This window comes from Cajanus cajan, chromosome 5 (assembly GCF_000230855.2).
Source record: "Cajanus cajan strain Asha chromosome 5, NIPB_CcT2T_4, whole genome shotgun sequence".
NCBI classification, from domain to species: Eukaryota; Viridiplantae; Streptophyta; class Magnoliopsida; order Fabales; family Fabaceae; genus Cajanus; species Cajanus cajan.
Window position 1 is genome coordinate 65,685,479 of NC_138521.1, and position 16,635 is coordinate 65,702,113.

A 16,635-nucleotide genomic window follows, 5' to 3' on the forward strand; every position below is an offset into this window, starting at 1 on the left:
TTTGAACTTGACTTATCCAAATAAAATATTTTTAGAAAGAAATTGAAATTAAAGTAGTTCAAATACCAATAATTTTAAATTTTTTTAATTTGTAAAATCTCTCATCCAAATACATTATTAGAGCTTAGATATTATCGTCAATACAACTTAAATAACGACACCATCATTAATTTATATTTATACACACTACTTTACTAGTCATCAAGCTTCAATATTTATTTAAGTAGTCACTAAGTTACACTATTAACTCTGATACCACTATTAGAACTCTTGCTTCACACTCAACAATAATGAAGATCAAAGAATATGTGGCACACAAAATAATACCATAGAAATGTAGAAAAACACAAACTTAATTTGATTCAACACTTGTTACCTATTCCACGAGAACATCTAAATAAATATTTATTATCTCAAATTATTTTACAAATTTTTTTGCACATATTTGAGAAAATTTTCAATTACAAATTTCATGGGCAAACTTGATAAAACTCAATCATTGATAACCTCCTCTCACTCGGGTGGCGTACGTCCTCTCTTTTTATAAGGTTATTTTTTATATAAATTTTGTCCTAATATTAAAACCAAATTAGCAACATTTTAAATTTAAATATTAGGTCATTTTTATATACCTTATGCCCTAATATTAAAATCAAACTAAAGACATTTTAAATTTAAAAATATTAAAAGTTATCCTTATCTAACATCTTAAAATTTTGAAATATTGCATGGAGGAAGTTATTCAAATAAATCCTAATTATTTCTAATCTTATGGCAGGCATATATCTCTGTTAGGATGAAAGAGGCGAATGTCAATGGTTAACTGAAGAGTTGCTAGTGTTAAGTGTGTTTAGTGGTGCTTTCGCGGCACCTAAAGTCAAGATTTAAACTTGTCAACTATTTTTTTCTCATCTTTTAAACTTGTTTAGAAAAATGTTTGGTTTACGACTTCGTGTTTGAAACCGAGAAAATGTGGTTCTAATATAAACATTTATAAGGTAACTTTTTACATTAGATTGAAAATTTTAATTATACAAGTTTGTTCTATAAATTATAATAACAAGTTTTAAACGTATATTATTTCATTATAAATTTGACTTTAATCAAAATTAATTTCATAAAATTATTTCATCCAAACAAACACAATAGCAAAACCATATATATGGATTTTCTGGTTAAGATTAAGTTCTGAATAACTATACGTCCTTATTACTTGACTCGCGAATTTATCGAACGAATATAATGTCAAGTTGGCAACGCATGACAACAAAATCGTGTTATGAAACCAACAGAGATGCAACTGCGCAGCAGTTTATGGAACAAGCAAATTATTTTTCCTCAGTAGTAAGAATAAAGAGTACGAATTGCTAACTGGGGCTTTTATTCATACAAGCACACAAAGGCATTACATGTTGGAATATTAACTCGTAATCAACATTTCTCGCAAACGTTATGGCAACATCTCAAACGCATTTTCTACCCACCGCCACCGTCCAATTTATTCGATTAGTTTCTACCTTTTCTACATGCCATGCCATATATATTCTGCTGCTCATCATCACTTATGCCCCTCTTGTTGAACCTTTTCTTGAGTTTCCTTTAGCCGGAAGTATCCGAATTCTCTTTGCCACTCGTACAAAGTCCCTAATTAATAACAACATGAAACTAGTCACCACGTATATATAATATGATAAATGTTCATTTTCCTATGCAGATCCATAACAGATATGATAGCTAACACTTTTTTTATCAGATAAAATTCATAACAACTACAAAATTATGATATATTATTGAATAAAGTGTAAGAACTACTTTTATAATTTTTAATATTTTTTTTAAAAAAATTAAACTTCTCTCCTTACACTATAAATTCTCTAATCAAAATTAGAACTTAATATGTACATTAAGAGATAAAATTCTAATTGGACGAACAATAATTACATTACTACTGTATAAGTTTTGTTTTAAGAAATAATCTGTCTGAAAGAGAGCGTGAAAGAGTATATTTGTGACTTTTACGCATAAACAGTGATAAAAACTCATAAATAACTAAGGAAGAAAGAGAGAGGAAGTTGTAGAGTGTGAATGTAAAAAATTACAGTAGTAATTAATTAAGCTTTAAAGGAGGTTATTACTTCCAGGTAAGGTCACCAGCTAGAAGAAGATCGTTCTCCATGTCTTCATAGGCAATAACGTGACCAGGAATGGCATTGGAGAGGTTAAGATCGTCACTGTCACCAGCATCTTCGGCAAACATCTGCCGTAGGGCCTTGGCGAGGCTTTGGTAGCTACCATGGTTATGGAGGCTGATGCGTTGGCAGATGGAACGCCCCTCTAGCACAACCGTCACTGCAGGAACCACGTTGGAGACAAGATCATCGTCTTCAAGCCCAGGGAAGCCTTCGAATTTGGTCCTATACTTGTTGTTGTTACCAACATAGAAAGACAAGGAAGAGGAAGTTGAAGGTGCACCACCCATGATCTGTCTCCTGTCTTGCCATCTTTGTTTGAACAAGTCTTGTCTTTGGGGGTCAAAACTGTTCATTGTATCACAAACTCGGTTTTCTGGCTAAGTGGTAATAAACTTTATGAAAGACAAAAAAAAGATAGTGTGTGTACTGAAAAGAGAGAGATGTTAATGCAGCGTGGGAGCTTGAGGTGTGAAATGGAATAAAAGTGAAAAGGGTGGCCAACTTGAATGGAGTTTGGTAAGAGTTCAGATCATAAAGAGGTAGTGATCATCAAAATCTGAGAGGTTGTGGGGTTGGGGCACTATCTTTGATGGTGCATGTATTTGATGTTGAAAAATGAAATACATATAGAGAAGTGAGAGAGAGAGAGATAGCACAAATGTCGGGAGAGGTCAGATAGGTGTCTAGAATCCACCCCAGCCTCGTGGCTTAGTTTTCCTTTTTCAAGGCCATTTAATGGACTCCCCTAACTCTTAATTTCTCTCTGTCAAAATATCTCACTCACTTTTCAATTTTCATCTCAGTTCCTTAAATTCACTCTATCCCCCACCACTTAATTAATTAAACTCTCATCTACACTTGTTTTTCATTATTCTTAGGTTAGGCAAATGGGTGGGAATTGTAGGAAAAGTACGAGATCGAAGAGGGTGGGGATGTTTGCTTGTGATTGCAAAAGATGGTGTTACCATAGGACTACTATATTTTATTGTGAATAGTTTAGGACTATTAAAATATTAGAGTTCCATTTACGTTTATGGTAGGTCTTGTTGTCAAGATCAATTACAATAATACAATATTTCATGGGGATGGCCACAAAAATTAATTTAATGTGTCAACAAAAAGCAAGCTTAGCTATGCACACGAGATTACACTAAAGAAAGGTTAAAACAATCTTCAAAATTGCAGTGTGCATGAACAGTGGAGAAGACCGCGCTGCGGTCGCCGAACGGTTTGCTACATTGAAGAACCCAACTATTCATTTTAATTTGCAGCATCAGTGAAACCTTTCAGAACAGAATTATAATCAGTAATTACAACAATGCTATAACTGAAAAAACTCTTATAATGAATATATCTACATTTTTGAATTTGATTTTCATATACATACATATACATATTTATTTATCTATTTGTCCTTGTCTATATCAATTTATAGTAATGTTCGAATGTATATACATCACGAACATTGATGAAATACATGGAGAATTAATATATATTTGTGATCTAAACTCAATAATATAGCAATATATTTCACTTTTAGTTACAAAAAAATTGCCAGCCTATTGCTTAATTAAATAGCAATAACTTATATAATTATTGTTACCAGCTATATTATAAATTTTATAGTCATATACAATGGCTCTATGAGCTTAGTGTCTCTAAACTTGCCTAGAAAAACTCAATTTGTGTATCAGATGTGCAACTATGTATATATATAATTAATTAGAATTATTTAATTGTTATTGTAACAATTGCGTTGGTATCATTATTCTTTTCCGAAGGCCAGTTTTTGCTTAACTGGTTCACAATTATGTGTGCATGCCTGATGAGAACACAGTCACGATTTCAAGCTGAAAGTAGGCAGGGCCAAGTTTCTAGGATATTATAAGTTGGATTTTGTTGACCTTAATTACTGTTAACTTGAGAAGTTTGATTTCATTGACCATTTTAAATCAATTTATAAATTAGCTTTTAGCAAAACAAGCTGAAGAGTTACCTTCAAACCTTTTTACTGCTAAGCATATTCATAGCTAACACAATTAGGCACAATTTTCTGGAGGTAATTGTGTAAATAACTGTAATCAACAAATCTTTTTTTTTTTTTCCTTTAAGTTTCAAATTAACTCACTTGCTGTCGAATGTGGTATGTTCTAATGAAAAGAACATCAGACACTATGAAGGAGCAAGGCTTAGATTAATATTTTTCACACAATGGGTAATTTAGTATATATTCAAAATTTGTTTCCGGGTTACACGGTTTACGTAGATCACAAGGCCAGCATTTAGTTTGTTGTTAAATGGAAAAGAGGCTTGAAATTGAAGTAGACACCACCAATGCAAAAACACAAAGTAGCTCAAGTTTCGATTTTCAGGTGACAATTGGCTTTATCAACAATGCAAGCAACCTCTTGTGCTGCAACTTGGGATCATAAATTCTTCTCTTTGGGATTCGATGTTATGTGGAGTTTGTGTCAGTTGTCTCTGCAGAGTGTGAGTGTTCATACACAATCCCTACCGTATTGTTAGTAGAAATACGGTTTGTAAAAGCATCTCTTTTATTCCGATTCTACAAAATGCATATATAGGCTTAATAGATAATGTTCTTTATTTTAATGAAGTGTTTCTTGCGCATGAATTTTATACTTTATTTGATCATGTGAATGGAAGACAGACAAATTCAGCAAAAGAGAAGTTGCTCGGGTGAAAGATAATTCAATAAATGTAGAAAAATAAATAAAGTTCATCATATGATGAAGGATAGTTTGATAAAAATGAACTAGAAAATTACAAAAACTATAGAATAAATTATTGAGATAAATCTTTATCTATATTATGTGTAGGGAGTTATTTATAATTAGTAAATTATCGTGAGAAATAAAAATAAGAAATATAAACTAACTTTTTGTGGCCACACGCCTAATTGTATTTTATTATTTAAATAAACTGTCAATAATATACTCTTTTTCAAATTTCTTTATGTTATCAAAATACAACCGCGTGCAATGCATAATGACAAAGATTTTTACAAGATACTAACAAAAAAAAAATACGCTAGCACAATAAAAAAATAGGATATATATATAGAGAGATATTTAAAAGTGATATCATCTTTTAGTCTTCACAAATTTTCTTAGAATTCTTTATTCCTCGATTATATTGCAAATCACCTAGCTAGCTATTATTATATAATTTATGTGTATTTCAATCTTCCACTTCATTTATGTTTTCTATATCATTGAACTAATATATATATATATATATATATATATATATATATATATATATATATATATATATAGTCCATTTCCAAAAAAGAAAATTATGGATAGATAGATAAAATATAGTGCTCGTATTTTCACTAGCTGCTATCAATAACTATATCTAATATAAATGAACTATTAAGAAAGTGAGTACAAAAAGTAAGAATAGATAATCATACATGGTGAGATCTATTTAAACACAAATATGTTTCTTATCATGATTCCTTAAAAATAAATCAAATCATTTTTTAGAGGAATGAAAAATTAAAAAAAAAATTGTCGAGACCAAAATTCAAACTCACTAATTTTATAAAAACAAAATTCTTAATAAATAAATAAAATTTGCAAATTTTACAAAATTTATAAATTATTTGATAATTTGTTACATTAATTCAAACTATTGTATATTTATAAATAAAAAATATTATCCATCAGTTTAAATTCATATAATGAAATAACATATAGTTTTCAAGTGTTACAAAAAAATTTGGTGGTTTAATCAATTATAAAAAAAATTTAGGTAATAAGTATGATTGACACAAACTATAATAACTAATACTACCTCTGACCCTAATTATAAGTAATATGAGACAAATTATCAAGATTAAGAAAAATAATTAATATGACTTTTAATTAATTCTACCATGAATTCAATTTTTTTTTCAAATATATCACTTACTTAAAGTGATTATCATATTTAATGTTAGTTTATAAATGTGTAAGAAATGTAGTTAATGAAAAATAACCATATAAAAGAAATTTAACTCTTAGTAACTTTGGAAACTAAATTGTTGAAGAATAAACCATTTTTTAGCATGGTATTAGCAAGGGCATTTAGCCTATCGGGACCTTAATTACATTATCTCTTTCAGTGTTTTTTTTTTATTAAATTCAAATTTGAAACCTTGAGACTTGAAGATCAACCGCAATATCAGTTGAAGAAACGATCATTATTAAGAAAAAAAACCATTTTATTATTTATAATTAGAATCAAATGTAATACATGATAATAAAAGGAGGAGCATAGAAAGTTGACACATAATTAAAATAAGTCATCAAAAATGAATTTTTTATCCTTAAATATTTTTAAAAATATGCAAATTAATTTAGATTCAAAGACATACACATGCTATATTAGTAGAAAAATTCAAATAAAAAATTATATATATATATATATCAAAGTGTTGTGTTTATTATTCGTTTTGAGAAATTAGGTCTACACCAAACAATTTTTTACATAAGTTTTTTTTTTTTTTTACTTTTTTGGTTAACTAGTTATTTTTTTGGTAAAGATAGAAAATATTACAAAGATGAAGATTGAACCTAGATCCTCATGTTTCTAACTATCCAAACCCCTTCCCACCCAACTACTAACCCTAGTGGTTGGTTAACTAGTAACTGATTTCTCAATGTACTTTTTTACAATTTCAATTTTTTATAATATTATTGTTTTATATAATATATTCTCAGTTTAATTTATTAACTGTTGCGGGTTGCATCAATTGTCCCGTGGCGGAGGCTAGGTGGGTCAAGTCACTGTCGAATCATGGTGCTTAGGCTGCTGCGCTCTTAAGTAAAAAGAGTTGCGCCCTGACTATCAGCTAGCCACGGGACAATTGATACAACCCACAACAATCTCCCCCTCAGCAATTGTCCCGCTGGGTATCGAACTCATGACCTTGGCTATGATACCACTTGTTAGTCAAGTAGCCTCGTGTAACTTAAGAGGGGGTGAATTAAGTTATCTAATTTTTCTTCTCTTTATTAGTATTTCTAACTTCTTTCTTATAAAATCAATATCATAAACAATTTGTACGTAATGATGCAAAAACTTCACAACAAAATTAAAAGTATAGGGATAGAGAATTGCAAACTTGATTTTATACTGGTTCAGCCAACCTTGCCTACATCCAGTCCTCAAGTCACCCACTTGAGATTTTTCACTATGTTTGTAACCTTTACAAGACTCAAATTCTCCAACACCTAGGAATTCTCTTTCCTCGTGTTGAGAATCACAGACCACCAAGGAGAACAACAATTTCCCCTTTACAGATCAATAGAAAAGTTGAATGAAGTAGAACAACTCTCTTTGAAGAGTGGATTTTACACTTTGTTGATCTAGTAGAACTCTCTAGATAATATTTGCAAATGATTTTTGGCCAAGTAATTGTAAAGATAATTTTTCACAATTGAGTTCGTAACCTTTTTCTGAAAAATTATTGGTATTTATAGATGATTGTTTCAAAGGTCATGACTTTTCATGAAGAATTGTGACTTTCTAAAATTTTCCAGAAAATAGGCTCTGGTAATCGATTACAAGACTTGGTAATCGATTACAACTTTTTAGTTTCAAAATGTTTGAAACGTTGTAAAATTTAAATTCAAATTTCGAAATTTTTATCTTCTGGTAATCGATTACATGTACTGGTAATCGATTACCAGACTATTAAAAACAATAATTACCTTATTAAAACTTAAAATATAGAAAACCTTTATTTTCAAAACCTTATTAATATAAAAGATTATATTTGGGTTTTCTTGAAATTCTTTATTTTAAATGGCCAAGAATCTTATGCAATATTTCTAAAGATTTATTTTTACATATAAAGCTAGGTTGACAAGACTTATCTAAAATACTTTGAGATTCTTGTTTCTTGATCACCTTGCTTTAACTTGACCTCTTGTTTTCTACAATTTCTTTGGCATCATCAAAATTCTTTACATACGTTCTTCCACATTCTCCCCCTTTTTGATGATGACAACATACTGTAAATGGAAAGAAACATAAAACAGTGTATATCGATCACTCCCCTTTAGTCTCCCCCTTAATAAATCATTGTTTGATGTTAATTTTATATTATAATTTTTTTTTTACTTTAAATAGACAGTTGTAGTGATCAGGTTAAATTGTTCAATTCAAAATATCCAATATTTGCCCTTTTATTCTTTCCTTTCCTCTCCCCCTTTGGCAACATCAAAAGGAATGAGACAATATAAAAAATATAGAATGAGATAAACAAACACCATTCAGTACCAAAAGTCAAATATGTTCCTATAGCAAAATAGTCAGAGTCAAAGGTGCAGAGTTATCCTAGATTAGCAAAATATGTCCTAATCAAAAAGTTCAGAATTTGATTAAAAATAGTCCAAAACAGAAGATAAACTAAGAAAACAACTAACAGAGTCACAGTCAACTAGATACTCGGAAGGACATCTAAGAGATTTTACTTCCTCCTCAAGACGAGTCATGCGAGTGTCAAGAGAATCAAAACGTTCACCAACATAGAATCGGAGATCTCTAATTTCATTGAGAACATCCGAGAGAAGTGCTGATGAAGGATCTTGAGGAGGTGGTGACGGAGTTCTATCATCAATGTCTACTGCTTGAAAATCCCGCTTGCGGACCCAGGTGTTTTCTAGTGTTTTCTTGTACCCAAAAGAAGCAATTGCAGATGCCCCAATCTCAAAGAACCTCTTAACTGGAACCCATGTTTCATCTTCCAAAGGAACATTAAAATGTTCCAAAATAGTAGTTACAAAATGTGGGTATGGAAGAGAAGCATTAACCCGCAAGGCCTTCTTCATTCGACTCCTAATCAGATGAGCCCAACTAAATTCCCGGCCAGTGATTAGAGCCCATATCAAAATTAAGTCCTCCTCTGAAGCCTGTGCAAGATTAGTCGTGCGGGGAAGCAGTACCCGAACAATTATGTAATGCATGATTCTATAATCAAATTTTATTGATCCAGCCAATATTCTTCCAGTCATGTCAGCATTATCCACACAAATCATACTTCGGGCATTGGGATGGAATATTCTAGTTTCCATGTATCCGGAATGGTTCCCTCAAACAGAGTACCCTGATCTTTTAATTTTGATAAATCACAGAACAGAGACTGATTTATCACTATTGGAATTTTTTTAACTTCACTGTGAAGGACTCCATCCCTGATTTCCAAATTACTGTAAAAGGCCTTGACTAATTCTGGATAAACAGGGTTTTTCATAGCCATAAAATCTACTAACCCAGAATTCTTAAAAATCGTATAACACTCAAATGATTCATCCTCAAAAAAAATCAATACTGATATATTTGGGATGGAATATTCTGGTTTCCATGTATCCGGAATGGTTCCCTCAAACAGAGTACCCTGATCTTTTAATTTTGATAAATCACAGAACAGAGACTGATTTATCACTATTGGAATTTTTTTAACTTCACTGTGAAGGACTCCATCCCTGATTTCCAAATTACTGTAAAAGGCCTTGACTAATTCTGGATAAACAGGGTTTTTCATAGCCATAAAATCTACTAACCCAGAATTCTTAAAAATCGTATAACACTCAAATGATTCATCCTAAAAAAAAATCAATACTGATATATTTGGGATCAACAATATTTCTTTCAGAAAATAACTGGTAGTACCTATCTTGTTGTTCGTCTGTGGAGAACAGAGCGAGAGCACGTCCAGTGTATGGAATGGGATTCGTAGGAGTAGGGGCATCGTCGGAGGGAGGCTGTTGGCGGCGTCTGGCGGTGGTTGGACGTGACGAAGAACCCTTATGACGCTTTGATGAATCCGCCATTTGAGTGATTGTTTTGAAAAATACAATCGGTAGAATTGAAGAGAATTGAAAATGAAGAAGAAAAGAACAAACGGGACTTGATTTCGTTAAGACTTGAGAAAGATATGAAGATTTGAAAATGTTAGGGCGCGGAGGGTTTTGGGGATTTTTCGTGAGGAAGAAGACGAACTGCACGAATATAAGTGCAGATACGTCGTGTAATCGATTACACGCATATGGTAATCGATTACACGTTTCCAGATTTGTGCATTTTCGCTACTGGTAATCGATTACACAAACTGATAATCGATTACATGTGTGCCAGAACAAGCAAATACGCTCTGGTAATCGATTACTTGACAATGTAATCGATTACAATTGTTCAAATTTTCAAAACATTTATATATTCCCTCTGGTAATCGATTACCTTATCCTGTAATCGATTACAATTCTTAAAATTGTAACTTTTTCCTATAGAATCAAAAAGTAATGTGAGAATAGTCTAGAATCTCCAATTCTTGTCTAATTGAAAAGAAGTTTTCTTTTGGTAAGGGCTTTGTGAATATATCAGCTAATTGATGTAACGACCCGCCCTAGGCCGTCACATCAATAACCAACCAAAATAAAATATATAAAATAAAGAAAATAGAGCAAAAGCCAGCTACGCTAGAGTGTAATTATACAATAACATATAAATTGTTTCCAAAATATATAATATAATCTGCTATAGCAGAGTCATCATCCTTAGTAAAGTTATACAGTAATCCAAAAGATAATATAATTAGACACCCTAGGTGCTGGTCAAGCTCTAAACCTTGCTACTACTCAAAGTAGCTATCAGAAGACTTCTTGCTATCCCAAGCCTCACACCTGATCTGCTCCCCCACAAAGTGAGATCATCACAGTCCAAACCACATGGAAAACATGCAAGGGTTAGCACATATAAAACCAACCATAGTACATGATAAAATATCATTAAACAGATATTTATCCATAATATATATATATCCGCACCAAGGAAATAAACCTTATAAATAATTATTTCCATGCCAAATATAAATCAAATCTAAAATCCAATGCATACAATCCACACCATTTGTATACATATTCCACATCCAGAAACAAAGTCACACCACTGTATAATTATTCCATGATCTCACACCAACATATCCTCACAATGTTGGCCTCAACACCATCCACCAAGTGTTGACACGCACGCTGAAACATATCAGCAACACAGGAATCACACCTGACCTCTCATGGAAAATATACAGCTGGAATTACGTCGTCACGTAACCCTGGTGATCATGGCCACTTCATCCATCGGTATGACTCGGCCTGGCCCCCATACCGGTAGCAAATAGAATACTTAAAGGAGTACTTCAGAATCCACCTAACATCTGAAGTGGTTTATCATATAACCTTTGGAAAAGTTCCACATTGGAATCCTCACCATGGGATTCCCAATTTCATACTTTTCCAAAGATTATATCCTGATCTCACCAAGAGATCTAATCCATACCATAACCTTACTCCTTTAAGTCCTATTTACTTTTCCAAACCACATACACAGCATATTCCATAATTAAACATAACTATACCATGCCAATTTATCAATATAATAATAATATAAATATCCAAAACAACCATCAATTGATCCAAATTATACTATATGAAATGAAAATCTCCACATAAAATAGCATATTAAAATTATACTATTCCTATCATGGTCATACGCACTAGATTAATTTTATAAGCACTACCCTTACTTAGCATACTAGATTAATTTTATAAATGCCACCCTTACTTGTATAAACCTGAACTGAAACTCGGGCAGAACCTCCACCTCTCTCCTTAAACAGGAACCGAAACTCGGGCAGAATCTCCTCTACTGGATTCTTCTTTCTTCCTCTCCTCTTTCCTCTCTCTTTCTCCCTTTCTCTCTCTTCTTTCTCTCTCTAGAAATTCTCTCTCTCAAGGCATACATTCCCAACACCCCAAGGCCCCTATTTATAGCAAAATTTCGCCACCTAACCAGAACGGCCCGTTCCGGAAACGGAACGCCCGTTCTGAATCCATCAGAACAACGTAAATTTTTCAACTGGAACGGCCCCGGAACGGCCCGTTTCGAAACCCAGCAGAACGGCCCGTTCTCCTTTCGGAACGGCCCGTTCTGCAAGGAGAACGCCCTGTTCTCCAAGCAGAACGGCCCGTTCTGCAAGGGGAACGCCCCGTTCTCCAAGCAGAACGGCCCGTTCTCCTTTGGAGAACGGCCCGTTCCGGCCCTGTACTGCACAAACCCAGTACACACATTTTTCTCTTTTGGAACGGCCCGTTCCGCTTTTGGAACAGCCCGTTCCAAAATCCGAAAATGCCCCAAAAATTTTAATTAAAATTACGAAAATGCCACCGATAATTACTAAAATGCCATCCAATAATAAAATTACAAAAATACCCCTATACCTTTGAAAATTTACGAAAATGCCATAATAATAAAATGGGTATTACAATTCTCTCCAACAACAAAAATTTTCGTCCTCGAAAATTCACTTACTCTAAAAGAGATATGGGTATTGATCCTTCATCCTTTCCTCCAACTCCCAAGTAGCTTCATTAGTAATCGCATCCCAAATAACTTTCACCAAATTGATAGATTTACCTCGCAACTGTTTAACTTTCTTATCTGCCACTGAAACTGGCTGTTTCTCAAAAGTTAAATTTTCCTTAACTTGTACTGCCTCTGATTCCAAGACATGACTTGGATCGTGAATATATTTCCTCAGTTGTGAAACATGGAACACATCATGCAGATTAGAAAGGAATGGAGGTAATGCAATCTGATATGCCACTGGTCCAATCCTCTTGAGAATTTGATATGGTCCAATAAACTTAGGATTCAACTTCTTAGCTTTGATAGCTCTTCCCACACCTGTGGTAGGAGTTACTTTCAAAAACACATGTTCTCCTTCTGAAAACTCCAAAGGTTTCCTCCTTTTGTCTGCATAAGACTTTTGCCGACTCTGAGCAGCTCTCATTCTTTCCTGAATTTGTTTCACCTTTTCAGTAGTCTGTAAGATAATCTCTGGCCCCACCATCACTGATTCTCCCTCTTTAAACCAACACAAAGGTGTTCGACATTTCCTCCCATACAGAGCCTCAAACGGTGCCATTCCTATACTTGCATGAAAACTGTTATTATAAGTGAACTCGACCAAAGGCAACATCTCTTCCCAATTCCCTAGATGATCCAAAATACAAGCCCTCAACAAGTCCTCCAAAGATTGGATAGTCCTCTCAGACTGCCCATCAGTTTGTGGGTGATAAGCAGAACTGAGTCTCAACTTAGTTCCTAACGCCTGATGCAAACTTTGCCAAAATCGGGATGTAAAACGAGGATCCCTATCAGAGATGATACTGGAGGGCACACCATGTAATCTAACAATCTCCTTAATATACAATTGAGTTAACTTTTCCAAGGACCACTTTATATTCACCGGAAGAAAATGAGCACACTTAGTTAATCTATCCACGATCACCCAAATAGAATTACAATTCTTAGCAGACCTTGGTAATCCAACAACAAAATCCATGGTTATACTATCCCATTTCCATTCTGGCACTTCCATCATTTGTAACAAACCTCCTGGTTTTTGATGTTCCACTTTAGCTTTTTGACACACAATGCAAGATGCAACATACTCAGCTATTTCCCTTTTCATCCCATTCCACCAAAACATTTTCTTCAAATCTTGATACATTTTTGTCATACCTGGATGTACACTTAACTTACTTTTATGACCTTCCTCAAATATCAACTTCTTCAACTCCTCATCTTGTGGAATACAAATTCTACCCTTATACCTCAAGATTCCATCCATATCTTGTTCAAATCCTTCAGCTTTCTCAGAACCCAACAACTCTCTAACTTTATTCAAACCAGCATCCTGAACTTGTTTTTGTTTCACCATCTCCAAGAAATCACTAGTAATGGTAGTCATACCACAACTAATAAAATTTGAGGCAATCACAATATTAAGATTCATATCCCTGAATTTCTCTACTAACTCCATCTCTTTAACCATCATGTAAGACATATGAAGAGATTTTCTACTCAAAGCATCTGCCACCACATTTGCTTTACCTGGATGGTACATTAACTGAAAATCATAATCTTTCAAAAACTCAATCCACCTCCTTTGCCTCATATTTAACTCTTTCTGATCAAACAAATATTTCAAACTCTTATGATCACTGAACACATCAAACTTTGCTCCATAGAGATAATGTCTCCAAATTTTCAAAGCAAAAACCACCGCAGCCAACTCTAGATCATGCGTAGGATAATTTCGTTCATGAATCTTTAACTGTCTAGATGCATAGGCCACAACCTGTCTATCTTGCATAAGAACACATCCTAAACCTTGATGAGATGCATCACAATAAACCTCAAAAGATTTATTAGGATCTGGCAGAATCAATACTGGAGACGAAGTCAACTTTTCCTTTAACTCTTGAAAACTCCTTTCACACTCCTCCGTCCATATAAAAGGATGATCCTTCCTAGTCAGCTGTGTCAAAGGCATAACTATTTTAGAAAATCCTTCTATAAATCTTCTATAATAGCCAGCCAATCCCACAAAACTTCTAATTTCAGTAACTGATTTTGGACGCTCCCACCTCAAAATCGCTTCCACCTTAGTAGGATCAACTGCAATTCCTTGTGCAGAAATCACATGACCCAAGAACTTAACTTCAGATAACCAAAACTCACATTTTGACAACTTTGCAAATAATTGTTTCTCCTTCAATACCTGCAAAACTACCCTTAAATGTTCTCTATGTTCTTCCATAGATTTAGAATAAACCAGAATATCATCAATGAACACCACCACAAACTTATCCAGAAAGGGTCTGAAAATCCTGTTCATATAATCCATGAAAATAGCTGGAGCATTCGTCACTCCAAAAGGCATAACAACATACTCATAATGACCATACCGAGTCCTGAAAGCAGTCTTTGGTATGTCTTCCTCCTTTACCCGAATCTGGTGATACCCAGATCTCAAATCAATCTTGGAGAAAACAGAAGCTCCCCTCAATTGGTCCATCAAATCATCTATCCTTGGCAAAGGATACTTATTCTTGATTGTCAATTTATTTAACTGCCTGTAATCCACACATAACCTCACACCACCATCCTTCTTCTTTACCAATAACACTGGTGCTCCCCACGGAGAGACACTTGGTCTGATCATCTGCTTCTCCAAAAGCTCCTCAACCTGCTTTTTCAATTCAAACAACTCCGCTGGTGCCATTCTATAAGGAGAAATGGACACTGGTCCCGCCCCTGGTATAAGATCAATACTAAACTCTAACTCTCGCTTTGGTGGTAATCCCGGAACATCATCCGGAAAAACCTCTGGAAATTCTCTAACAACATCAATACTATTCAACAACTTTTCATTCTCTATACTAATAAAAGATAAGATCATAAACCCAAGAGCTCCATTTTTCAACAACCCATCCACCTGTCTATTAGAAATAAATCTCTCCTGTTCATCAGTAGGAAAGATTAATTTCTTCTCTGAACAATCTATCAAAATCCTATTGGCAGAAAGCCAATCCATCCCTAAAATTACATCCAAATCGAATAGAGGTAAACAAAACAAATTCACTTTATAACAACGCCCTTCCACCTCCACTGGACATCTCAAACAAACCTCAGAAGTCAAAACAGACCCTGAAGCTGGGGTAGAAACAACTAAATCCACACACAAGGAACTTACAACCAAATTTAACCTTCTCACACATTCATAAGAAATAAAAGAATGTGAAGCACCAGAATCAAATAAAATAGAAATATCATTACCATCAGCTTTGCCCTTTCCTTTTACCAGCTCAGATGATGTTTCAGCTTCAGCACCTGTTAAAGCAAAGACACGACCTGCTGCAGTAGGCCGATCCACTTTCTGGTTCTCTCTAGCTGGAATATTTTTGACATTGCAATCTTTAGCCATGTGACCCACCTTGCCACATTTAAAACAAGCATAATTCTTTGTAGGACAATCCCTTATCATATGTGGGCCTCCACATCTATAACATCTAATACTCTGAACATCTCTTGTGGTAGTAGTCCCCATCGATTTCTTATTAGCATTTCCAATTTGAAACTGAGATGGTCTCTTTTGAGGATGTTTCCCCCTACCAAATCCAGATGATCCCTCTGGACCCTTTTCCATTTTATTTCCTCCTTCAAATCTTTCCACTGTTTTTGCCTTTTCAACTAAAACTGGAAACTCCATAATTCCCATAGGAACAATAGTCTTTCTCAGCTCAAATCTTAGACCCTCACTAAACTTCCTACACCTCCAGGCTTCAATGATAGCTTGAGAATAATATCTAGCCAAGTGTTCAAACTTGACCACATACTCTTGTACTGACATATTCCCTTGTTGCAGTCTCAAAATTCAGCTTCTTTAGCATATCTGGCGCTATCTGGAAAATATTTCTCCAGAAACACCTTTTTAAAGTTATTCCAATTTACCACTTCACCTCTAGCCTCCATCATAGCTTGAGCACCCTTCCACCAGAAGCTAGCCTCACCCACTAGCATATAA

General features: G+C 34.0%; 1 protein-coding gene across 1 annotated transcript; it reads right to left on the reverse strand.

Moving 5' to 3' along the window:
* Window positions 1–1,358: 1,358 nt before the first annotated feature.
* Window positions 1,359–2,872, reverse strand: IAA33 (indole-3-acetic acid inducible 33). Its single transcript, XM_020372853.3, has 2 exons — window positions 2,136–2,872; window positions 1,359–1,644 (listed from the first exon to the last, which is right to left on the reverse strand). The coding sequence occupies exons 1-2, from the start codon at window positions 2,543–2,545 to the stop codon at window positions 1,563–1,565; spliced, it is 492 nt and encodes a 163-aa protein (XP_020228442.1). The 5' UTR covers window positions 2,546–2,872; the 3' UTR covers window positions 1,359–1,562.
* Window positions 2,873–16,635: the final 13,763 nt, after the last annotated feature.

Bases quoted from the DNA above. Each gene is read 5' to 3' on its own strand.
- IAA33 (XM_020372853.3), bottom strand. From the start codon at position 2,545: ATGAACAGTTTTGACCCCCAAAGACAAGACTTGTTCAAACAAAGATGG. The intron at 1,645-2,135 runs GTAATAACCTCC...GTTATTAATTAG, and splicing joins GCTGGTGACCTTACCTGGAA to GGACTTTGTACGAGTGGCAA.